The 26,178-nt window shown below is 31.9% G+C and overlaps 1 protein-coding gene and 1 pseudogene across 1 annotated transcript; one reads left to right on the top strand and one right to left on the bottom strand.

Moving 5' to 3' along the window:
* Positions 1-954: 954 nt before the first annotated feature.
* Positions 955-24,583, bottom strand: LOC148626419 (peroxisomal acyl-coenzyme A oxidase 1-like). Its single transcript, XM_088570394.1, has 14 exons — positions 24,368-24,583; positions 18,407-18,569; positions 15,783-15,943; positions 13,415-13,522; positions 12,562-12,681; positions 11,275-11,390; positions 9,837-10,006; positions 8,912-9,074; positions 6,814-7,004; positions 6,061-6,213; positions 3,901-4,006; positions 3,420-3,566; positions 2,779-2,985; positions 955-1,907 (listed from the first exon to the last, which is right to left on the bottom strand). Exons 1-14 carry the CDS (start codon positions 24,489-24,491, stop codon positions 1,824-1,826), a joined length of 2,013 nt encoding a protein of 670 aa, XP_088426520.1. The 5' UTR covers positions 24,492-24,583; the 3' UTR covers positions 955-1,823.
* LOC148626420 (uncharacterized) lies at positions 19,959-22,029 on the top strand (annotated as a pseudogene).
* Positions 24,584-26,178: the final 1,595 nt, after the last annotated feature.

The following is a 26,178-nucleotide window of genomic DNA, read 5'->3' as shown; positions in this document are numbered from 1 at the left end:
CACCGCTGCAGAAAAGTTGAAGCCCAAACTGTTACTGTAAATGTATTAATTTATACGGTTGCTACTTTTCACAGATTTTGTCAAGTGAACATATTCCCAGGTATCAATTTCCACAGTTTCAAAAAAATGATTAGCTTTATATATTGTTACTATTTTTCACAGTTCTCTGTCCACCACAAAAAAAGAGCAAAAATTAGTACATTTAAAGTATTTGTGCAAGGAAAGTTGCATGTGTGCAGAAAATAAGAAATAAGGCAACCCAGTATAATAAATACTAAAATTATGATATCATAGAACACAACTAAAATTCAAAGGTAAAGTTAATCCTAAGAGTGACAGAAAAGAATGAAGGAACAGATAAAAAACTGTGTGTCTTGCAGCAAAATTGATGGAACAATAAAATGGAGCATTTTAACTTGTGCAGGATTTTTGGTGGAAATGATATTCCCACTAGGCTGCACTAGATACAATACATATGTTACAAGTTCACTTAAGATAATTTTCTACTTGTATAGTAATTAAATGATATCTAGTTTACATTGATACAACTCATGACCTTACTGCAGAGATATTTAAGTCGGAATAGGAGACGGGGAAACACAAATTTTAACAAAATCTGTTTAACGGTATCCAAGGAGTTGCGTCCACAAAGTGTTCCTATAGTGAACCATGTAAAAAATCAATGAAGTTGCATAACTCCCATAAAATTTGCCAAATCAAAATGGTGATTGAATATGATCAAGTACATTTGGTTACTGGTACTAACAAACCTACAAAGTTAGAAAAAAAATTATTCAGCAGTCTCGGAGGAGTTGCATCTACAGATTCACACAAAGAGACCAGTATTTCTAAGTCCCCTTACACATTGCGACAGGGAAATATATAGACAGGGTGCTTTTGATATGTGTAGTTGTTCATTATTCTACAAGAGTTAAAAACAATAAGTAAAAGACATCCAATTATTATAAAATTTTATTTCTGATTGTATCAAAAGCTGCATTGCTATTGCATTAATTTGAAAATAAAAGACTAACAATATAAAAATATCTGCAACCAGAAATTATCAACAAAAAAATGAATTAACACACATTTTTTAAACAAGCGCATGAAAGGATGATACAATATGCAAATGATGTATACGTACAAGTCACTTTGATTGGTTGATCTCCCTTTGCATTTGCATAACAATATGAGCAACCAGTTGTATGGAATCTCATTGAAAATTTTAAAGGAATTTAAAATATGCTAATGAAATGTGATCTTTGCCAAAAATTGATTCTTGCATATGAATTCAAAGGTTGAGAAATAGAAGAAAAATCACTGAACTAATTGACCTATTACATGCACTAAGAGTGATCAATGTATACCTGATGTGCAAAATTTTCATCTTTATAAAATCAACTATATAAATTTTGCACAACAATGACAACAACTCAACAAGAATACCAGGTACGTCTTAGTAACAAAAATAAAATATTGTAAATCTTATCAACAATGATCATATATCAGAAAAACAATACAACAATCATGAAGTGTCATAGAATGTTACAAATTGTAGCATGACCTTCGTTAACAAAGAATCAATATCTACTTCCATTCTTAAGTTACATAGTGTAGGAGGTAATTTAAGCAGCAATTGAGTATAAAAAATCAAAAGAATAACTCAAGACTTAAAGTCACCACTTGTCGCATCTGTTTATATAAAAAAAATAAAAATCTATGTTGCTAATTATTGCGTTTAAATTCTGAAAAGAGTCAAAATACAAAAACGTTATCACAGTAAAAAAAAATGTCATCACAAACTATGAATTTATCATGTCTATTTATAACTTAGCATATTTCATGTTATCTGAGCTGGATTCTGGATGCATCAAGGGCTTCAAGTGTTTGTAGTAAGTACTGTGGACCTGAAAATAATCACACATTTAATCAAACTTATTCATTTAACTTCATACATGAAGATGTTAATGCATTGATCTTGATTGCAAAATTCAGCAATAAAATTTTCAAAATAGTCAACATCAAATTTTTTAAATGCACCACTTTTGAAGAAAATGGCATATTAAAACGCCATAATTTAATAAGGCAAAGTTGGAAAATAGGCATTCCATATTGTTTCTTATTCCTATTTCTTGCTTAATACCAAAGCCAATATATTGTAGAAAAATATTATTTCTTGTTTCTATTTCATGCCCAACACTCAACACTCGAGCCAATATATTGTTGAAAAATATTATTTCTTGTTCCTGTTACATGTTTAACTAAAAGCCCAATCCAATATAATTTGGTGACAGTCAGTTCAGCCCACAAATGTCTATATGAGATTTTACATTGTAATTATGAAGTTGACATCACATCATAACTTGATTTGTTTGTATATAAAGAAAATAAGAATATGCCATCTGAGTAAAAAGTGTCCATTATGAAATTAGAATTTATTTAAAATACAGAGAAACCAGTCAAACTGAAACTGTTATTGAACACAATTTCCAGAGCCCTTGTGTTCATTTCTAGTTTACAGTGAGATTTGTACAGTAGATTTTTCTGTGTGTACTTTCAGATTTTATTTTGCGTTACGCTTTTATTTCATCATCTATTGTCCTTTTTGTAATCCATGCATTGATTTATCCTCATTGATTTCCCTTTTTTTGTACCTACAAAACTACAACTCTGTCAGATTTAACGATTATTTGGTAAAGGTAAGTGAAAAGTTTACACTACTTCAAAATGCATAGTAACTGATACAGGTTTGGGTAAGATGACTTTCACTGTAATTACCTCTTCTGCATTCATAGGAGCGGACTTAGCGTAGTCATACAAAGCTTGGTAGACCTGTCCATCATATCGTCCTAAACAGCTGTCTAAGGACATGTCTGAAAAATCAAAGGCATCAACTAAGGCAACAGCATTAGGTCTGATCTCCTCAAATAGGGCCCATAATCTTTTCTGGAGGTAGCTCACTTGGATTCCACTCAAAAACCCATCCTGCAGTATACAAGTACAGTAAGTATATATCAATTTGAAAACAAGTACTATCCCTAAAAAAACGCAGTAAAATTTTACTTCTACATTTCTTTCAAGAGAATAGCGCATGGCATGCAATTTTAAATTTTCGACAGTTTTTTTTTATGCCACTAAGTTATCAGTATTTGGCAAATCGGGGAAACAAAATTGCGATCAATTGACTTGCATTTCCATAGAAGTGGGTCCTTAAGGTCAAAGGGTAAAAAGCGAAAGGAATATAGTTTCTCAGAAGTTGAACATAATAAGAAACAGTATCAAAGAAAAGATAACAGAAAAACAAAACAGGATAATAATACCTTTTTTGACAAACAAAACAGCATATCATATTGGTGCTAAGGTAAATTTTTGAAAGTAATGAATTATTCTTACATCTTACATAGTGATAATCACGGTACCTGAACAAATTCTCCAAGATTTTCAAGAATACCATGAACTGCATATAATTGACAAAGGGACTTCAGTACCATTGCTGTCCTGGGCTCTAGCTTAGGGCTCTGGATTGTTTCCATAAATGTCTTCATAGAAAACAGGTGGCAATGGGCCTAACATATAAATATATGTACAAGAATAAAAGACTTCTATAGGCATTGAAATTTATGATAGAAAACTGGAAAGTTTTTTGTTAATGTAAAAATTAAGATTTGGCAATACGATTTCCACTAGTCTTCAACTAAGTTGAAAACTTCGACTACAGATATCTAAATATTTTTCACTGTATTTAAAAGTAGTAAGCAGCTCAGGTATATTATGTTTTAGATTCAAAATACGATTTGAAAGAAAGAAAGACTAAAAGCAGAATCATTTCAACCAAGCAACATTGTTGTCAAAATACGAAAAGTTACTGAGCTCTTGGGACAATGTTTTTGACCTACTTACATTAGCAGCCCACATGAGCTGAACAGAACTACCATTCCAAGCCTCATGCTGTGGTTTTCCTGCCTGAATGAGGGACTGCATGCTCTTTGCTGCTGATTGTACAAGTCTGTGAGCATAAAAAAATAATTGTAAATAGATGTCAAATTTAAAGCAATGCAGACACCAAATGTTCCTAAATTAACTCCACTTTAACATAATCAGACTTAGACCCAATAGTATCATCTATCTCTACAAAGGTCTCCAATGCTGTTTAGATACACTATATCGTTTTTGCAATGACTGTAAACTTGAAATAAACTCTAATGAAACAAAAATTATGGTTTTCTCAAATCGATAAATAGACCCCAAAACAATGGGACTCTATTTTGGAAATGAAGAATTAGAAATAGTAAAAGAATACAATTACCTTGGAATAAGTATAAAAAGCAATGGATCTTTAAAACCAGCTGGAGAACCTTTAGCAAAGAGAGCATGCAAAGCTTTTTATGCTCTAAAATCTAAACTAGCATTAAATGAAAATTTTTCACCTAAGATTTGACTGAAACTTTATGATAGTATTATTTTAGCAATAATCACATATAGGTCAGAAATATGGATAAGTGATTTTCATACCAACCTAGAAAATCAAGACAACTTACCATTTGAAAAAGTTCAAAACATGATCCTGAAAAATATTCTAGGTGTCCATAGTAAAGATTCAAATATAGGTGTTCATACTGAATTGGGTTTACATCCAGTCTCTTGTAGGGCATATTATCTTATGTTTAAATAGTACAACAGATTGTTAGACATTGAGAAAAAAGATGATGGTGGCAACTCCCTTTGAGATCTGCTTTTTTAGAAAATAATAATTTAAAATCATCTATGTGCAAGACTGTTGAATTTCTGAAAAGAAAACTTGGATTAACATCCCAAAATACATCAGAAAAAGAAATACAGAAAAAAACTTGAAGAGTATTACATAAATAAAATTAGAATGAATTTTTAAAATAATAAAGATAAGAAACAAAGAAAATTTACTTTTATAGCACCATCTATAATACAAGTAATTTTGAACTACAAAATTACCTCAAATTTTCTTTTCCTAGAATTTTAAGAGCAGAACTAACAAAAATCAGAATAAGTGCTCATACTTTAGAAATAGAAGTCGGTCGTTATAATAAGACACCAAATGACAGACGCTTCTGCAAATCAAAAGTTGAAAATGAAATTCATTTTATTTTGATATGTCCTTAATATGATATGCTTTAGAGGAGGATTATTTTTTTTAACATTTTTGAATCAGTTACTGCAGATCCAAAACTCATCAGGGAACTGTCCAATCCAAATAACCATAGTACTACTAAATCAATCGGCAAATTTATAAAAGAAGCAAATGATATTAGAAAAAATGACAGGACAGTACAGGCACATTAAAACTTTTAATTATGTTTGAAACTTTCATGCAATGACTTTTGTATTCTTATATTACCAATCGTGTTTACTTGAATGTGTTTTATATCTTCTATGTATTGTAATGTTTGTGTATGATATATGCCAGAATATGGCAACATCATCAATAAAAAATTTGAATTTGAATTTGAATGTAGAATCAGATTTCACTTCACATATTCAAAGCCTTGAAACCTAATAAGTGTCAATATATACTTTGGCTGTGATAGATTTGCAGGAAATATAAATTAAAAATGTCAAAATAAAACAAGGTCTCATAAAGAAGAATAAACAAACAAATGACCAACAGCACAATTGCAATTAATAAGTTTAATTAAAAAGTTCTAAAAGCCAATATATATATATTTATGAAATACAAACTTATATTATCTGCTTTTAAAGACTAGAATGTGTTCTTTTTTGTTCTTTTTATCTGTTTGATTGATAGTTTCTTGGACATACTGTGAAAGTACTTTAATTTGTGGAGACCAATTTTTGTGGATAAGGGAAGAAACACAAGTATGTGGATTCTTGAATTCGTTGTTGTGAGTTTTTTTTCATTATACACTTCAATGGAAATCTCCTTTTTTTCGGAACCAAATTTTGTGGTTTGGCCTACCCACGAAAACAACGAAAATTCACAGCAGTATTTCTATATTTTGGCTTTTCCACACCACCAGCTATGAAATATGGCTTTCCACATTTGGCTTAAATATTTATCATGTTTACCTTGCAGCTCTGTGTTCATATGCCTTCAGCATACAGTTCAAGGACACTTCTTCAGTCATATAGGATTTTGGTTCTAACTTCTGACCTATATATTGGACAAATGTTGGTAGCTGCTGTCCTTGGAGAGCTTTGGAATAACATTTCATTAGATACCTGAATATAAAGAATTATCTAATCACAAAATTTAATTGAGCTTTATTCTAATAGTTTACTGTATAAAGTACATCCATTTACCTTATATATTGATGTTCAGAAAATTTTCTAAACTCTATCCAATATATGGTATAAAAATAGAAGTTACAATGTGTAATGGAAGAACAATAAATTTATAGCTACCTCTATTTGCTGCAAAAGGGGAGGGGGTCCAAATAAAATTCTGAGAAATGAACATCCAGTCGGCAATATTGTTATCCTTAGGTTGCCTCCTAAAGTTTCCCACATAATTTTTTTTAAATGGCTAAAAAATTAATCCAAGTATGAATCATATATCTTTAATTTGTACCTATAGTTTAAATACTGAATATTTGGATTTTGATCAACAGTACACTGAATTATAACTTGTTTATAACTTGTCTTTTTCTGTCAATTTTTTTGTAAATTCACTTCATTACTCCAAGACTATATATTAAATAAAAAAGAGAATAAAAATGATGATTACAAAAGGCAAATCATGCCAAAGGGTCTCATATGTCAAGGTCAACAAATTTTGCCAAGAAAAACGGTCATTAATTTGCCAGACAACTATTTCCTTACCTAGCTGCCTGAAGAAGCATCACAGTATTCTCCCCTTCATAGGTACAGGAAGGAGATATAGTCTGATAGATTTTAGGCAGACCACTGGCATGTGAATAACCATGTCCTCCACAGCACAATCGGCAGGTTTCTATACCATTACAACAGACATAGGAACTGAAAGCCTTCAGCCCAGCTGACAAAGCATGGAGCTACAATGATATTAAATGGTATATGCAATCCATCACAACAGATATAGGCACAGAAGGCCATCAGCCCAGCTGACAAAGCATGCAGCTACAATGATATAAAATGGTAAATTAAATATACATACTGATTAAAAATGGTATACAATAGTACTACATGTATATACATGTACAAACGATATGGTACTGATTTTCAACTAATACATATTTCAGATAACAATTAACTGTTTCATATTTTTATTAACAATATGGGGTAGTTTTTCCCACAATGAAGTTTTACTAAGACAAAGTGATTATGAAAAATTCAAGTTCAAAATGCATGGAAACTAAGGTTATAAAAAGGATCATACATTTATTAACAAAACTGCCGTAGTCTGGTTATCAGGTAACATGTTGAGGTATGGAGTAAACATTTTAGACAGGGCTAAATGTAATACATAACCTGTTCAATCTGAACAGGTATGGAGTAGACAGTTAAGACAGTGTTAAATGTAATACATAACCTGTTCAATCTGACCAGGTATGGAGTAGACAGTTAAGTCAGGGTTAAATGTAATACATAACCTGTTCAATCTGTCCAGGTATAGAGTAGACAGTTAAGACAAGTTCAAATGTAATATATAACCTGTACAATCTGACCAGGTATTGAGGAAACATTTTGGACAGGGTTAAATGTAATAACTTGTTCAACCTGACCAGGTGTGAAGTAGACATTTAAGACGGGGTTAAATGTAATAAATAACCTATACAATCTGACCAGGTATATAACATGTTCAATCTGACCAGGTATGGAGTAGATAGTTTAGACAAGGTTAAATGTAACATATAACCTGTACAATCTGACCAGGTATGGAGTAGACATTTTGGACAGGGTTAAATGTAATATATAACCTGTTCAATCTGACCAGGAATGGAGCAGACATTTTGGACAGGGTTAAAAGTAATATATATCGTAACCTGCTCAATCTGATGTCTGAAAGTGATTTGTATGATCTGTCTTTTTTATTAGTGATGTTTTTCAGTCTAATAAAAATTAGTCCTTGCATTTTTTTTTCTGTTTGACTACTGGAAAGCAAATAAAAATTGAAGGGAATAATTTTAATTAGACGGTGATACTTTTCATTGTCTTTAGCATATACTGTATTTCAACATATCTACATGTATCACCCCCAAGTTTCACTCATAGGGCGTTGGAATGTTTGGAATGATCACATTTACATAATCTATAGTCCATGCAAGCATATAAAAGAGTCCCTCCTTTCTTTAATTTGTCAATCTGCCAATTAGAAGAATTAGGAATAATACTTCAATCAAATTAGCCTTTTTTCATATAAAACCTTTGTTAATGGTTCTTAGCTGACATATTAAACTGCTCTTCTGAACCAAGAAAAAGTTAAAAGACAATGATATTTAATCATGATTACAAACAATAATAAGCTTTCTTGCAAATTAATATTGGAAGCAACACTGCAGCAACTATTTTCTTTTGCAAATATGATTTTAAAACTTTGATTACTTTGTACATGTGTACAAACACATCTGTTTAAGGAATACACACCATATTACATTATGTAATACATATAATTAAAGTTGAATAGAAATTTATTATAGTATGAATGTTCCTTAGGGTATTCTGCATAGAATTTATTAATGTGGGGATTTTTGATCCATTGAAAAGCATGGCCACTGTTACTAAAAATAGATATTAGGGATCCCATATATCTCCAAAACCGTTAGGTTTAGTCAAATTCTGACATAGGGTAAAAATGTTCAGAATGATGAGACCTGTCTGTGGTCAATGATTGTGCCCCTCCATAAATATTATAAGTAAATCACTTATTTAAATGAACAGAAACTAGTTCTATTAATCTTTGATCAATTTCTGATAGAACTCATTTTTATTTAAAACTAACCTCTGCTAAATCTTCTGTATTGCCTTGTTCAATTTGTTTGTTAATGTCTAAATATCTGTTATAGATACTATCACCTGACATTCTAAGGCAGTAGGCTGAGGCTAATAGTGGAAATAGTCTATACTGCTGGGTTTGATAGTTCAGAATTAGCTGTTCTTCGCCACTACAATCAAAATACATTGTTACTACATTTGTATTTTACTCATCTGCAAATGATGTAGTCTATTATTACTATTATTTACTGTAGTTATGGGACACAACTCTTACAAATCACTGAAACGTTTGTATTAAGCATTTAACATCAATATCATGTTAGCATCAAAGTAACTTGGATTGATTTCATTCTGTTTCAAATGAAAGCTTGATAAGCTTCAGTGAAACTGAATATGGTATAAACATATCACTGATTTATTGACCTAGGTCTGCCACCTCAAACATCAAAATAATTCACCAGCTAACAAATAAACATATGTTGAAAGAAGCTTATTTCCCTTGTTTTATCATTTGACAATCATGCATTAAATTAACATCTTTACTTGTATTAAAAGTTTGACCATTAAACTGACAGTGTTTCGTAAGCCTTTGAAGGCTGGCTGATGCAAAGTTTATAATAAATTGTAAGTTGTACTCTACAAATGTAAAACAAGTATAATATTAAACATGTTAACAGAAATAATAGGGAATGATACCCAACCACATTGTGTTTTATCTAATATTTTTAATATTAAAAAATTTATACTTGATTTGTTTATTTTTTTAAAAGATACTCAATAGCTTTACAAAGTTATCACATCGGTATCACATAATACCTCACCACTTTATGTGGCTGGGTATAAAAACTGGAAATCATTTGGGGCCGAAACCCCCATTTAGGCCAGTCAGTGCCCCCTATTCAGAAAATGGGATCCACCTCGGGAAGTCTTACCCAGGTTTGATTTCTGTTTGTCTACGAACTGCACTGTATCGTATAGAAATGGTACAAGCCTTGGCCAGCGTTACTGATGTGTTTAATACTATAAAGACTCTAATAAGCACCATTGTACCATACGCTAGTTTGGAGTTCTTTGGCTTGATGAAAGTTCCATCTTCTAAAACCTAAATAAAATATGAAATAGGATTACTGTTAACATGAAATAGTTTGCATATAGTTGAAAATTTTGTAGTCGCACTATTTAACCTATTAACAAATAAAACAACGAAAGATTCATGTTCGGGTTTTTTGGGTGGATATTTTGTGACCACAAAAAAAAGGCTGGTACCACTTTTACAGTAATGTATCATTCAAATATACATCATTTTGGAAGTCTTTGGCTTAATGAACACCCTTCTATAACCTACATGTAAATGATACACTAGAAAAAGCTAATAAGCATTTTTAAAAATCTTTGACACCAGCCTACGCTAAACACTATATAACACTAAATATTTTTTGAAACTGCGAAAATTGATACCTGTGAATATGTTCACTTGATAGAATATGCAAAAATTAATACTTTTACACTATATATCTATAGATTTTGGTAAATAAAAGTTCATAGAATGGCACTTGAAGTGGCTTCATAAATTGTGGAAAAGGGAAATAATGATTGTACATAGGCAAAAATAGTTCATAAGGTATTTATAATGTGAATCATTTTTACATGATATTAAAATAAATCTATTAAGATGAAAAATGTATTTTTCAAACAAGTGGTGAGCACAATTGTGACACCAACAGGTGAGTTGTGCTCCATTGTTCAATCTCCTCTCTGGAATGTGCACAGATGTAATGCCGCCATAACTCGAAGAGGCCTTGTTTGTACTGTCATCCATGACTGAGGCCAGTGCCATATATTACACAATTATGGCAGTTCAGTATATGGGAAGTCATGTTTTATGGAATACTCAAATGAGATATGGTCGATATCTCTCTTAGGTTTCCAATAAAACATGTATTACATTTCGTTACATGTTGAGAAACTTTTGTCAAAGCTAAATGCCACGTCTCCATATATTGAAGCTTTGAACCTGCTATACAAAATGTTCCAAAGACCCACATGTAATTTGATTGGAACTCCTTGAACATTTAAAAAAAAAAAGTGGTTGTGCAAACACAATGCATGCTTCCCCGATCTCTGAACTATTTGACTACTAAAATAACAAATATTTGGAATATCTTTTTCCAGCTCCCACAAATGAAATTATCCTAAATCATATTTAGCAAAAAATGGTAAATGACATGAAATCTATTTTATTTAAAAAGGAACCAGTACTACAAAATGTAAATGTTTCGCTCGTACTTAAGGCAAATGCCTTCCTCATATTAAATTTAATTTTCCTCTAATGATTATTCAACAATTGTAAACAATTAGTACTGCTATAACCTGAGAAAATCTCATCAGCATGTTCTCTCTGGGAATTCTGACTTTAGATAATCTTAGAAAACCATTATCATTAGTATTGTATCCAAACTTAGTTCCTATAACTCCAACTTCTACACCTGAAAAAAATATACATGTACATATATATGGTAATTAATTGCAATTTATGTATTTACACTACATTCAATTTATCTAACATTTTTTATTTGAAAAGATTGAGTCAGACATTTTAAAGACGGGGAGAAAAAGTGCATTTCATCTCAATCAAATGGGTATGTTCGATTTTATATCAAATTTCAGCCCTGAAAATAAAGTGAGCAAAATTATTTAGCATAATATCTAGTAAAATGTGTGCTTACTTCACTAGCAGGACAACCTTGGGGATTTACTACACCAGCAAGACAACCTTGGGGATTTACTTTACTAGCAGGACAACCTTGGGGATTTACTTCACCAGCAAGACAACCTTGGGGATTTATCCATACAAACATTTTTTTCACATTAAACCTTAGTGCAAAGAGTAATCAAGGGAACCAAGATTCTAGTACAAAAATAGGACCAATTTTTTTCCATAATGGGAAAAAACACTTGAATTCATTACTTTTTCTTTTCAAGAGATTTTGGCTACATTGTGTTGACAAAAATAAAAATCTTCCAACAATCAACTAATATTCTATCTTAACAAGATTTAACAAAATATTTAATTAGTTGAAACATGTGACTAATATGTCATATAATTATAAATAACCCTTCCAAATACAGAACAAATTATTTAAAGTTGAAAAGATACAATATTTTGCAACGTCATTTTGACATTTAAATGCTCGTATAAGATTAATTAATTGAAGGAAAACTATACATGTACAGATAATACTACTTTGGTATTGAATTTGATAGTGACTCATTTTATAACAGACCTTGCAGGATAGTTGACAAGCATGCTTAATATTTACTTCCTTGAAAAAAAATTCTATCCCAAGCCCTATACCTTAGTAGTATATTTTAGGCAAGCTCATTGACTACCTCACAGTTAACACAATAGGGTCTATATCATTACTAGTTTTAAAAAGTAGGAATTTCAAAACCTGTAAAAATTTTAAATTTATATTGTTAAAACAGAGTTAGATCATTATGTAAAATTGGGAAAGTATGAGTCAAAGTGATACTTTAGCTATTGAGAGAATAGCATTTGAACAATATCATGAATTAATCAAAAATGATGTTTTTTGAGCAATGAAACTCAATTGATGACAGAAAACATAAATATATCAGATTGGTCCATTTACAAACCTGGCATAGGCGAGTGGTCTTTCATGTTCCTTATCTGTACCATAAACATGTGTAGTCCATGACACTTTCCTTGAGTATACAGCTGGGCTGCTATTATACAGTGATTAGTTGACAAGCCCACTATAGTAAAAACAGATAGTAAAACTGAGAAGTAAGATTTTAAATAACCTAAAAACAACACAAAATTCTAAAATTTATCATGCCTTTCCTCATCTTTTGCGAAGCTCCCTAAAATGTGCAATCCACTAATGACCATATGGTTCACCTGTCAGATAGGAAAAAAACTTTTAAAATTTGTCAGGAAAATACTAATGCTTTCAATTAATGCAAAACAGAGTTAATGATGTAACTTAATGAAACTCATTTTTTTCAAATATTTTTATTTATAAATTTGTCTGATTCAATTAAAACATATATTTGTTGAATATTTACCAACCATAGCTAAGAATTAAAATAATGTATGGCCACAAAATACCAAAGACTCCCTTCTTAAATCTGTGTGCATGAACTGCCGATTACTAATTATTGTAAACATTTATTTTTTAATTTCTGTCTATAGGGAGCAGGGAAAAAGTATGAATTTCTCCAAGTACATTTGTATAGCCTGTAAACCAAGGGGAGTAAATTCTTATGAAATCGACATTTGGAATATTTTATTTGACAATACTGACAAAACAATCCTAGACTTTCTACAGAATATATAAATCATATCTTCAAAACATGAAATATCAACTTTTTAGCTCATATTTTAAAAGGAGGAAATAATCATTTTTTAAATTTATTTTTTAATTAGAGTTACCTCCCATTTTTCTATTACATTTACATTATTATTAACTCTACACTAGTTACTTACAACCACCAGGCCAATACTTCATAGAGGTCAGTGTTGGACTGTTTATAACGAACTCTCTCGTCTTGGGATCATAGGTTGCCGTGGTCTCTAACCCCCGTATGAATGTTCCTGTATCAACAATAGGCATATTAGGGAGAGAAGCTTCAACAACTTCCCAAATATATATAATAGGGGGTCTCAAATATGAATGGTTCAAAATTCTTTTGTTGGAAATGACATACATAATTCAGAAGTGATAGTTTGAACCTTAAATCCAAGGTATAGCAGGTGAACTCAGAAATCTGGCTGTCACCCATACCAAATATGTTGTACATGAAAAAAGTATTAAATTGAGTACAAAAACCTTTGCCCTTATAGACAAAGCCTAAAATCATATTAAATATCAATACATGGAAACATTAACTTAAAACAATCTCTTTGATGAAATCACAAGGAATCTAGATTAGTTCACCTAAAATTCCTGCCTCTCCTTAGTACCGGTACTTATTTCAATATTTTTTTATAATTCAGAAAAGGATGAGACATCACGCTTTTTTTGTATTGACTTTATAGTCAGGATTGCCGTAACATTGCTTTTCTCTATAATTCTTATCTCTGAAAAGTATTAATTGTGTACCAGTTAATAGAAAATTCAGACACTGCTTATGGTTAAGGGGATAACCCACTGTACAACCAATACTTTTTCTCACTATATATGCTAACCGTACAACCAATACTTTTTCTCACTATATATATGCTACATACTGAATATTACATGTCAAAACCTGTATCACATGCTGCATCAACCAGAGACTCCTATATCACCCCAATGGCCACTGGCCCGCAGAATAATATAGGTCCAGGGTTGATACAGCATGTGATACAGATTTTAACATGTCATGGTCATTATATCATATATTTCAACTATACTTCAAGTATGGTCTGTGAAGGGGTGTGATATTCGGTATGCGATATAGCTATCAAGGTGTGATATAGGGTAGGCGATATAGATCTAGAAGTGTGATATAGGGTAGGTGATATAGGGTTTAAACAAACACTTAAAATGCATATACAAAAAAGTTATATTTTAATCTAAATACACGATATAATTGTATATTTTTACATAACGATCGTCCTTTCTGTATTCAGATCTGTATTTTTGAGAAAAATCATATATTTTATCTCCCACAAAAATCAATCAAATCAAATTAAATAAAAAAAGATAACTCTTGCAAAATGCCCATTTCATACTTAATTTTTATATTAAACTACAAAAAAAACATTACATTTGGCCTTTAAGGGCAATACCTCCAACAAGGAGTTGTCCTCCAACTTTTACCCATCTTTGTAGGCCTTATATAATAAGGATAATTTCATCAATTGCAAATTTTTTTTCTATCTATTATAGTTTTCACAATATCGGCTAAAAACTGCAAAATTCAAGACTAACAACTCTATCAAGCAGTCACCCAAAAACTTTGATGCATTACAGAGTTTTGCAGAGCTCTTCAAGTTAAAGAGTGTCAGACACATTTATTTTCCAATATCTCTTATTGTTTTTGAAATATACCGGTATATAGAAATTGATGACTTGACCTCTGTGGTCTAAAATTAGCAATGGCAACCAGGTTTTAGGTTTGATCTACATAATCAATGAAATTTTAAAAGTAAATACCCTAAGCATGCTGGTAACCAAGTTTGGTAATAATCCACATAGCAGTTTTATGGGAGAAGATATTTAAAGAAAAGTTAACAACAGACGACAAGGGCCACTAAGTGATGACAAAAGCGCACATGGCATTTTAAGGCTAGGTGAGCTAATAAAAGTGAATTTGATGGCTTTTTTAAAATCCATGAATCACCTCTTGTCAGAATTTTATAGACTTTTAAAGACTGCTACTTACTACTTCATATAATAATGAAAAAGCCATGACTAGAGCTGCTCATGACTAGATATGATCATGCTGCATATTCTGTACCTTATACCATGGAATGACATGTCTAGGGACAGGTCAACGATTGATTGATTGGTTTAATATCCTACAGTATAACTATTTTATGTGTATCAAGATGAGAACAAATGATCAGTCAAATGAACCCTGCTTTTTACTAGTCCGACATGCAGAGACATTTCTTTATTTTTATTTTACAGCAGCCTGTCACATTCTGGCACATTATTCTGACTCCAAATCTACCATGGGTAATAATATCTCCAATATTCTGTATTGTTGGCAGAAAAGCAGTGACTACCAATTTTAAAGTCTTTTGTATGACTTGGCCTAGCCAGGACTAGGGAGTGCCCATGCTGAATTAGGTCAATGTCTTTGGGTAATAGTAACAATGGGAACTAATGGTCATATTTTTACATAAACGTATACTACAAAATTACCATGTCCCAGTTCTGTCTGGGCATATGTCCCAAACATCTTTTTCTTTTCAATCAGTGGCAGCCATCTTTTCTTCTGTTCTGGGGTCCCCTGCTTCTCAATGGTTGGTACAAACATTCCATTATGTACTCCTAGAGGGTTCGGTTCGTTCGGTGCAGCACAACTATAAAAAATAAAGTGTTCTACTAATCCATGTAACAATCATGCAGATCTTATTGTAACATTTACAGGTCCATACAAAAATTTGGTAACTTTTTATTTATTTTTAAAATGCATTCAATGTACCTCCAGGAATGACCACCATACACTTAAAAGAGGACAATCAAGAAAATGAGATTATATTTAATCGCTTGAAAATAAACTGAAATAGATTCTTTTATCTTAACTTTAGAGTAATCATTGTGCATGCCCAACATAATTTTTTATGAGGAAATTTTTTTTTCTACACCAAGTCATACCTTGCCAAAGTATATATGTCAATCATGATCACTGCCTACCCCAAAGTGCAAGCAAATGGGTCTTAACATTGTAATATCATCCCACAATTTTATTTACATTACATTATTGTCATGCAGCATTATTATTTAAGATGTGTTAAGCACATTTTTTAGCAAAAAAAAGTCCTGCAAAAATCATCAAGTCTAACACCACCTGCCTGCTTGTTAGAATGATATGCAATAAATAAACTCATAACACTGCATGTAGTAACAGAATATGTTTTATGAAATCAGATCCTTTCAAAAATGAATTTAATACACATAATGAACACCTAAAGGGAGCTAACTAGGGTAAGTAAGAGTTAGAGCACCCAAAGCTTGATTTCATAAAATATAAGTCAAATCAAGTCAAATTAATCCTTCCTTAAAATTCTCCTAAAACCCTATTGCTGAAAATCAAAGAAATAAAAAATATCTCAGTAATTAATCTGAAACTAAATTAAAAAATACTGTAAGCAAGCTCAAACAGTAACTATATTCCTCCATGCACATTTACAAATGATGCCCAAACTTCCCTATTATTAAATTTCATGGACATCCCTTGCATGGTTAGTTAGCATGGTTTAGCAGGAGCTGTGCTTACAAGAAATATTGACAGAAGAATGGATAGATGGATAGATAGAGACAGAGAGGGTGATTCCTATATATTATATACCATTAAACTTTCTTTGTGGAGGTAAATGTATAATGATTTATGAAACTGATTAAGACTCATGCAACGTAGGGTCACAATAAAAATGTTACGTAGTAAGATGATCTATTACATGTATGTTTCATTCAAAATCCTTTCTAGAAAAGGCCCAGCAGTCCTTTTCACAAAAAATCGTAAGTGTGAAATTGATCATAAATTGTGATGTCACAATACTATTTTAGGTTATGACGTCATCACTTACGATCAACTTTACACTAACAACTTTTTGTGAAATCGACGCCTGGTAATGAAATATATAAACAAGTATTATAGACTCAAATAGCAAACTTTCTATGGAAAAACAATTTATTGTGACAAACACACAGACAGACAGTAGGACAGTCCAGCTAGACCTGCTTTCACCATTAGTGATGCAGGTTAAAACATACATGTTTAACATCATAACAAAGTGTCATTAACTAAAAATCAAAAAAATAAAAAAGAACTTGAAAAAAAAATAGTTCCACATTAAATATATTGTTTCTGTGTGAATTTGAACTTAATTAAGTAGCAGAGCAGGTAAGTCACATGTAATGACTTAAGTAAATTATAAATATATTTATTGTTTCTGTGTGAATTTGAACTTAATTAAGTAGCAGAGCAGGTAAGTCACATGTAATGACTTAAGTAAATTATAAATATATTTATTGTTTCTGTGTGAATTTGAACTAGTAGCAGAGCAGGTAAGTCACATGTAATGACTTAAGTAAATTATATATATATATTGTTTCTATGTATATTTGAACAAGTCAAAGAGTAATCAGGGGAACAAAGATTCTAGTGGAAATCAGAAGAATGTAATCCAGGGACAAAGACCAGACATGGAAAACAGACAAACACAACAAAGAACATTAAGTAACTAAAATCATACATACAAAGTAACAAAACCAAATGAGCAACTCGGTCTCCACTAAAAACTGGGAGCATGGACCAGGTGCTCTGGCAGAGTAGGCATCCTCTGCTTTTCTAGAAACAACCGCCGAGTTGCTCATAAAAAGTCAAGTCCTGGGTAGACGAAAGAGGACAGGAAAACTATGACACATTGAACAAATCAGTTTTTATGGTGCAGATGAATACACTGTAACAACCCATGAATTCATGACACCGACCATAAAAATTCTGTAGTGATGACTTCAATCTTGTAGCAACATAACCCTGTTCCAGATGCCCAAGGTGAGTAACTTATAGTCTAAATTAGCAACCATTTAATAACTTTTATTAGCCTAAATAAATAAAATATATTGATTCCATGTGATCTTTAACAAGCATCTGGCGAGTGACTTGTAGGGGTCTTAGTAAATTATATACATATTGTTTCTACGACTACGTGAGTTTGCACAAACAACAAATCAGTCACCTGAAATGGACCAAGTAAATCAATGTAAGTTAGAACAATTAACAAGTCAGTAACTAGTAGTGCTCTAAGCACTATACTCACTCGATATAAAACTGCCTCTCCTTTACGTCAACGATTCCCATCTCTCTCAACTTCTCTTCTATATACATATGTTTTCCCAGAGCCATATCGTACTTCTCCTCTGGACCACAGAAGGCCCATGGTTTGAATGTTTTGAAGTGTGGATCTTGCACTGCAATATTTTCTGAAAATAAGCAGTATCACATTTTTATTTTCATCTCATCAGATGATTTATACACTGTATATTATCTTAGAAACAGAGATGTTTGTTCTTTCTTATTAAGCTCTCAAAAAACATTGGGAAAGGACCAGGATTTAATTACAAGTATATAAAAACCAATGCATAGTTTAAATATCTCCCATGTTTATAGGTTGTTTTCAGACTCTTCATAAATCTTTAGACAAGTGAACCTTTGGAACAATGAACCCATGGACTAATGGACCTGTGGACTAACGAATAATCATGAACATTCCATCTAATGAACCATTATATTATGAATCTTTGGACTAAATGGACACTCTGGCTATAGACCAAGGAAACCTTAATCCATCAGACACATTTAGTTCTATAGTACAAATGTATACACATGTATGTAATAAAAGACTTTGTATTTGAGCAGTGATTAAAGTATTAAATGAACAATCAATTATAAAAATGTCAAGCTGACATACCTGTTAACCTTAGGAACTGTTCATGTTGAAGATTTTCATTTAAAAGCAATTATTTGATGTAAAAATTAAATTGTTAGGTGTTTTTTATAGAAAATATAGTAATTAAAAAAAAAACCTCCCACAAAGCTTACATTCTCCTGTGGGAGATTCAAATTTTTCATTGATTTTGTGGGGTTTCCCCACCCCACACTTATGTGGGAGAGTTAACAGGTATGCAGTGGCAGATCCAGAAATGGGTGCAGGGGATTGGCAACACCGTTTTTATTAGAAAATTTGTCATTTTTATGTGTAAAGTTGACAAAAAAATGCAGTTTTCTAGGATTTTTTCAGTAGTTGAGGTTTCCTCAGGAAAAATCCATATAAAATCAACTTTCCCACAGTCAATGACTGCTTTCCTTACAAAACAAATCCTTAGAACATAAGTTTTCACTTGCCACAGGAACGTGTAACTAAGTACCTAACTTTCCCTGATCCATATTTTACTTGCCCCGGGTAACGAGATATAGGAATCCTAGAACACTGAAATGGCGAAAGATGTCCAAGTACCCCCTTTTTCTGAAGAACCTCAGATGGCAACCCCTTTTTTCAAAGTGTCTCAATCAGGCCCTGGTACGCCCTCAGCTTGAAATTTTAGTTCCTGTGATACACTAGTCCTTTTGACATTTGGCATGTTGATAGATCACATTATGGCGATATTTTCCGTAATATGGATGTTTCCTGTCAACCCTGAACTTTAATGACCTTATGATTAAATATATGATTTTTGCACACAAAAAATGGAGACGTGTTACTAACCTTAAAGAATTTCTAGTTATGTGTTTTGGTTTCGAAAAATTAAATACAATATTTAAAAAAATACTGTTTTGATAGAGTGCTTTGCATCTTTATAGTTCATCCTGACATGCCAACTCAACAAAACTATAGCTGTGTCATATGTTTAAAAACACATCTGAGGGAAAATGATTGACGCGCTATATTAAATTCTAATCTCAGATCCCATTTAGAGACAATTCTGAATAGACGTGTTTATGATGCAAATAGAATTTGTTCCAAATGCAGAACTAGAGTTCGTCGCGAAATCAAGGCAAATTCGGTCGAAGATGTGATTGTTGCGAATGATAATTTTGAAAATGAAGATACGGGAACTAAAACAGCAGAATCTGATATAAGTCCTAAAACGATTTAACTACAGATAGCCTCAACTGCAAAATCACATCGCAGATGTATAGTGTGCAAAAAGCAAAATACCAGCAGACACCATTTGACTGTAGTGTGAAACGAGGCTAAAACTCAAGCGTTTATTGATAAAGGATATTTTATTGCCACAAATAGCAGATGTTGCTCGAATCATTTAATAGGAAAATATTTTAAGCAAGATGATTTACATGTCTTGAAGGAAACATCACAGACAACATTTCTGAATAGAACTGACATAAATGATTTGCTCACAAGAACACGCTCGATGTTTAAAGATGTCAGTTTGACGTTGTTGCCTTGCATGTTAAAGACTTGAGGAATTCCGGTGTACGTTCAGTGCGTACGTGGCTGGGCATTTTGTTAGTGAAGCTTCAAACTGGCTTATCAAATGCAATCTTGGGAACTCTCTTCAGCCTGAAATCACATCAAATTCGTAGAGCTGTTCATGCTGCACGGGAATCTTTTATCAGAAACTTTGTGCCATTATTTCTAGGATTCAACCACGTGGGCTATGCTGAGTTTGTGGAAAAACACACAACACCCACAGCAAAAACATTATTTGCTGGTAATCAAGATGATGTGGCTGTATTGGTCCTAGACGGAACTTACATTTATATACAAAAAAGTTCATATCACCAGTTCCAGAAACGTACCTACAGTTTGCATGAGAACAGACCTCTGGTAAAGCCCATGCTAATAGTTGGTTCCGATGGTTATATTTTGAGTGTGCTTGGCCCGTACTTTGCAGACGTTCATAACAATGATGCATCAATTACGAAACACATGTTTCAAACTAATGCAGAAGACATAAAGCAGTGGATTAAAGAGATGATATCTTAGTCGTAGACAGAGGTTTTAGAGACGCTCAAACCTTTCTTGAAAATATTAACTTAAATGTTGAGATGCCATGTTACATCAAAAAAGGGGAGAAGCAACACTCTACAGAGGATACTAATTCATCCCGTCTTATCACTAAAGTAAGATGGGTCGTTGAGAGCGCCAACGGTCGAATTAAACAATGGCGCTTTTTAGACAAAGTTGTATCGAACCATTTCGTCCCTCACATAGGAGACTCTGTAAGGATTTGTGCAGCTTTGATAAACTGCTTCCATGCTCCTTTGATTAATGACTTCGGAAATGATAAACTAGGGCAAATAATGATAGAAAGAGCACAACAACCAAACCGTATACAACAAATTGTAGAAGAGAACAATCTTATCATGAAAAAGGCTGTCTATACAGAGGTTAACGGACTGAAAATGTGCTGGATTTTCCTAGGCTAAGCTTACAACTAATCAGAGACATAACTATGGGTGTATACCAACTCAAGCTAGCGCCAAGGTATACAGAGAGTCATCTGTCTGATGATAACTATGTTCTCCAAACATGCAAGGATAGACCCAACTTGCTTGATAAATTGTCATCGAGACATTCCTCGTGTATATAGGTCTATAGTTTGTGGATCTAGTTCAGCGATGACGACATCACAGGCTGGTATTGTACCTGCAAAGTTGGTGCACGAGTTGTAGGGTGCTGTGCGCACATTCCTTCCACTAACTGGTATCTAGGGTATAGTAGATGACAACAACAACCAATTCCATCTTGTCGATTCTTCGACTCTATTATCAATGCTAGAGATATGCCACCGTTTGAAACAGAGTCAGAATCAGAGAGTGATGGACCAATCGAGGAATGACATGTCAGTGATATTGATTAAGAATGCATATCCCAGTTTTACATTAAAGCCCCTTTACACATATAGTGGAAATACAATTAAATTAACTATTTAAAGTTCATGTATGATTAGAGGAGTTATTGCCTATATAAAGTTAATTGCTTTTCTTTGCCTCCCCACTGTTGAGGACATAGAAATACCGGTGTTCATCCGTCCGTCAAAAAATAAAATACTTTGAGACCCGGAATCTCTTTATTCTCGCAAACGAACTTATGGAGGGTAATAGGTTTCACCCGATCTGTCCGTATTGTGCTGTTTACTTCTGCTACATGTAGACTACAATGCTATAAAGATATTGTGAGGAATTAATTTTCGGGCAAAAATGTTTTTCTGTCTGTCCGTCTGTTTGTTATGGGATAATTTAGTCCTATTTCGTTATTTCCATACATGTATCTGTCTTTTTCAAGTATCCAACCTATCTTTATCCAAAACATTAAATTGTGTTATATACTGAATTGCTTTTTTATTCCCCCCTACATTGAATAGTACTCTATGCTGATGATCCTGAATTTCAGACATTACATGATTGTATCAAACTCTGAAAACATTTAGCATAAAATAAAAGAACACGGAAGCAAATCGTTTTTAATAATTCTGTCTTCAACAAGAGATTTGTAATGTCTATCAGTATTCCAAGAAACGAAAAATAGTAATGTATTAACACAAAATCAATAAAAAAAAACAAAAAAGCTAACAAACAAAACATAAACTAAGCTAAACAAATGCATGTAAATATGACGTTCCTTGATATGTTGTATAATTCTCGAGTATCACTGTATCGTGTACATGCACATTTATTCCATAACCTTCTTTTTTCAAATAAGCAAAATACATAGATGCAAAGGTCAAGGGGACATATAATTCAGCCTTAAATATTGAGTCAATTTTAACATTTTTATGAACTATATACATTTAAGTGATTGACCCATACTTGTTATTATGAACATGATCAATGAGTTTTTAAAATGAAGTTTAATGAAGCATATGCATCTTTGGAAATCTACATACTATAAGATGTATATGATACATGTATTGCATGTCTCTTATAGCTCTACAAAACAATATTCAAGAATTTGCAGTTTTCTAGTCCATGTGATATTATCTTCCCCAATAAAAAAGAATGTTGTCAGCATATAATTAGATATAACCATTATTGACATAATATACTCATGGTTGCTATGGAGATTTCTTTTTCTGATCACCATGGAAACCAATGTTGCCTGGTTTGGTTTTGAATAATAGAATTATAACTTTAGATAGTGATCTTATAAAAATACATCATAAAGCTTTATTCATTTTAGAACATGTGAAAATATATCACAATAATTGGTTGTTGCTATGATAATTAATGGTTGCTATGTAATCTTTTGGGTAACCATGGAAGACCTTGTTCCTAGGTATAGTTTTTTACAATATAAATTTGAGTTTATATTATTTTAGTAAAACTGATGTAATGAAATACATTGTTTAACACTCAATAAAAATATATAGGCAACATGAAAGAAATGATAGTTGGTTGCCATGAAAATGAATGGTTGCTATGCAAAACAAATGGGTTTTCGGGGGAAAAATTTGATTCTCTGTTGTAAATGCCATTTACAAAATCAAATTAATTACTCCACATTAAGGTACTTGTCATATATTGTCATAACAGGACGTAATCCATTGATATTGGCCAATATCTGAAATTAAGAAGGGTTTTTCCCAAGTGTCATGGTGTACATTAAAATCCGTTGCTAGGCAACCAAAGATTTTCATAAACAAGAAAAAGTTGTCACTTTGGAGGGCTACTATACCTTGCCTTTTAATATGGAATATATGAAGTTATTTGAAGAGGGGGGGGCCAAAAACGGCCCTTATTGTACCTCGTCCTTTACTCTGACCATATGCATGCAACCTTCCGCTTTTTCATTTAGATATTGATGTCAGGTTGGGCTCAAACATTCAAATGAAAAAAGAGGAGGGTGGCTGGGTCAGTGCAAATTCAGACTATAAGTGAGTGCTATCCAAACTGAGTCCCAGTACATATGCACAGCCACAGGTCTTACTAAATATTCACTTTCGTAAAAAGTGAATTCTCTGCTCCAATGATGCACAATTATCATGAAAAGATTGTGGTATTCAAGTACATGCATAGTATGACGACTGTCACGTCTACACTCTACACCCTGACCTCGACGTTCTACATTGTATACATCTTGTATATACGACGTCCTACGTTGTGACCCCAAGCTGAAAATTTCTATTGAAAATTATTTGATTAATACATAATATCTAAATGTTTTCAAATTAGGAATCGCACAAAAAATATAGATATCAACTCTTTTAAGATCGAGGAAAATCTAAAGTAAAGTTATCATATCCTAATCCATGCAAACCTAGATGTCTTTTCCTTCTCACTTTTTCCTTTCCGCCATACAAGAAGTTTGTTAAGTTTTCAGTATCGAACGAAGCCTTAGTCCTCTCCCTGGCTAAATCAGGTTGTATACTTCTTTGTGCCATTATTCGTAAAATATTGTAATCCAAGCACAGAAACCAAAAAATTATCTGTTGTCTGCTTTCATAGCCAAATTATCTCACTTGACAAGAGTTTAATAGGGACCGTTTCAAGACAGATATTTGTAAACATTATTTTATAGATGTATGGTAAGCCGTTGTGGAATTTATTCTCCATTTATTAATGTCAATATTAATAAATATTTAATAACATGTTAATAGATATTCATCAACATGTGCATACATGATTTATTGATATCAATAAATGATGAATTAGTATGTTGATCATATTTATTTATTAACGTGTTAATATAATCATTTATGAATATCAATAAATTGAACGAACTAGTATGAGCATGTCAATAACTATTAATTAACACGTAATTAAATCTTGTTCCAGAAGAATTGCATACCGGGCAATTTCCAATAAAATGAGCAATTACAAATTACAACACTTTCCTGACCACGATTCAACCACCTTTAGTGGCACCCTGCTTATTACCACGTTAATAATTCATCTATTTATTGATGTAAATAAATAATTTAATAACATGTTTATAAATATTTCTTAACTTGTTGATAAATCCTACAATTTATTGATATCAATAATTAATTATAAACATAAACATATTATAAATAAATATATGGCAAGCCAAGTGGACAAAAATCAATATTTTGTAATATTAGAAAATGAATTTTTGATATTACAAAATCATTTTTTTTTAATATTAGAAAAGATTTTTTAATATTAGAAATTCATTTTGTAATATTAAAAATTCATTTTCTAATATTACAAATCCTGATTTAGTCATATTATAAAATATCACATATTTTTTTTTTACAAATTGAATTTTTAATATTAAAAAAGTGTTTTTTGATATTAGAATCATTTTTTAATATTAGAAAATGCTCATTTTTGTCCACTTTGGCTTGCCATATAAATAAATAAATAGTAAAAGTGTCACATATATGATCAGCAAAATAAAAATACACAAAATTAAAAGTACATCATGATCAAATATCCAGCCTCTGGTCAGACTTCTGAGACACTGTTATTTACATCTTCACATATACATTGATAAATCATTTATTGATATTAACATTTATTTATTAACGCGTGAATAAATAGGTCATATTTGCTGATATCAATAAATGACGATTTATTGTTATCAGTAATTTATCCTTAATATCAACAATTCATTTATTGATATCAATAATTATATGGCACCAAGTCGGAAAATAGGCTGCCAGACAACTTGTAGCTCTGCTGGAGTAGCTTTAGGGGATGACCGGATGGTTCATTTGGATTGAAATATTCATTTGCATGTCCCCAACAATTTTTTGATCATTGACACATACCAATTATTATTTTCATTAACTTAAATTATTTTTATCCAGATTTTAAAAAAATAATAATAATAAAAGTATATGAAGTTAAGAAAATATAAACCAAATATTTATTTAAAAATCTTCCAAGCCTCACCCTCAATATCAAATGGTCGTCCCCTTACAGTCTGCAACACTTGTAAAAAATCTCATTCATTTTTAAAGGTAAAAGAAACGGATCAAACCGCAAACCTTGGTTTTCTGAATCCTGCAAAGTATTACGTAATATAGTAAATATTAAATAAGTATCGTCAGAATACAGAATATAGACATACATTCTATTCTTTCAGACCGAAACTAAGACGTC

The sequence above is a fragment of the Perna viridis genome, chromosome 2 (assembly GCF_037379345.1).
Source record: "Perna viridis isolate PV_CMFRI_1.1 ecotype Kerala chromosome 2, ASM3737934v1, whole genome shotgun sequence".
NCBI classification, from domain to species: domain Eukaryota; kingdom Metazoa; phylum Mollusca; class Bivalvia; order Mytilida; family Mytilidae; genus Perna; species Perna viridis.
This window is presented reverse-complemented; position numbering and strand designations above follow the sequence as displayed.

Excerpts from the sequence above, each read along its gene's own strand:
- LOC148626419 (XM_088570394.1), bottom strand. The coding sequence starts at position 24,491 with ATGGCACAAAGAAGTATACAACCTGATTTAGCCAGGGAGAGGACTAAG. Across the intron at positions 13,523-15,782 it reads CCAGACAGAACTGGGACATG|GAACATTCATACGGGGGTTA; the intron begins GTAATTTTGTAG and ends TTGTTGATACAG. Across the intron at positions 4,007-6,060 it reads TATGAACACAGAGCTGCAAG|ACTTGTACAATCAGCAGCAA; the intron begins GTAAACATGATA and ends TTATGCTCACAG.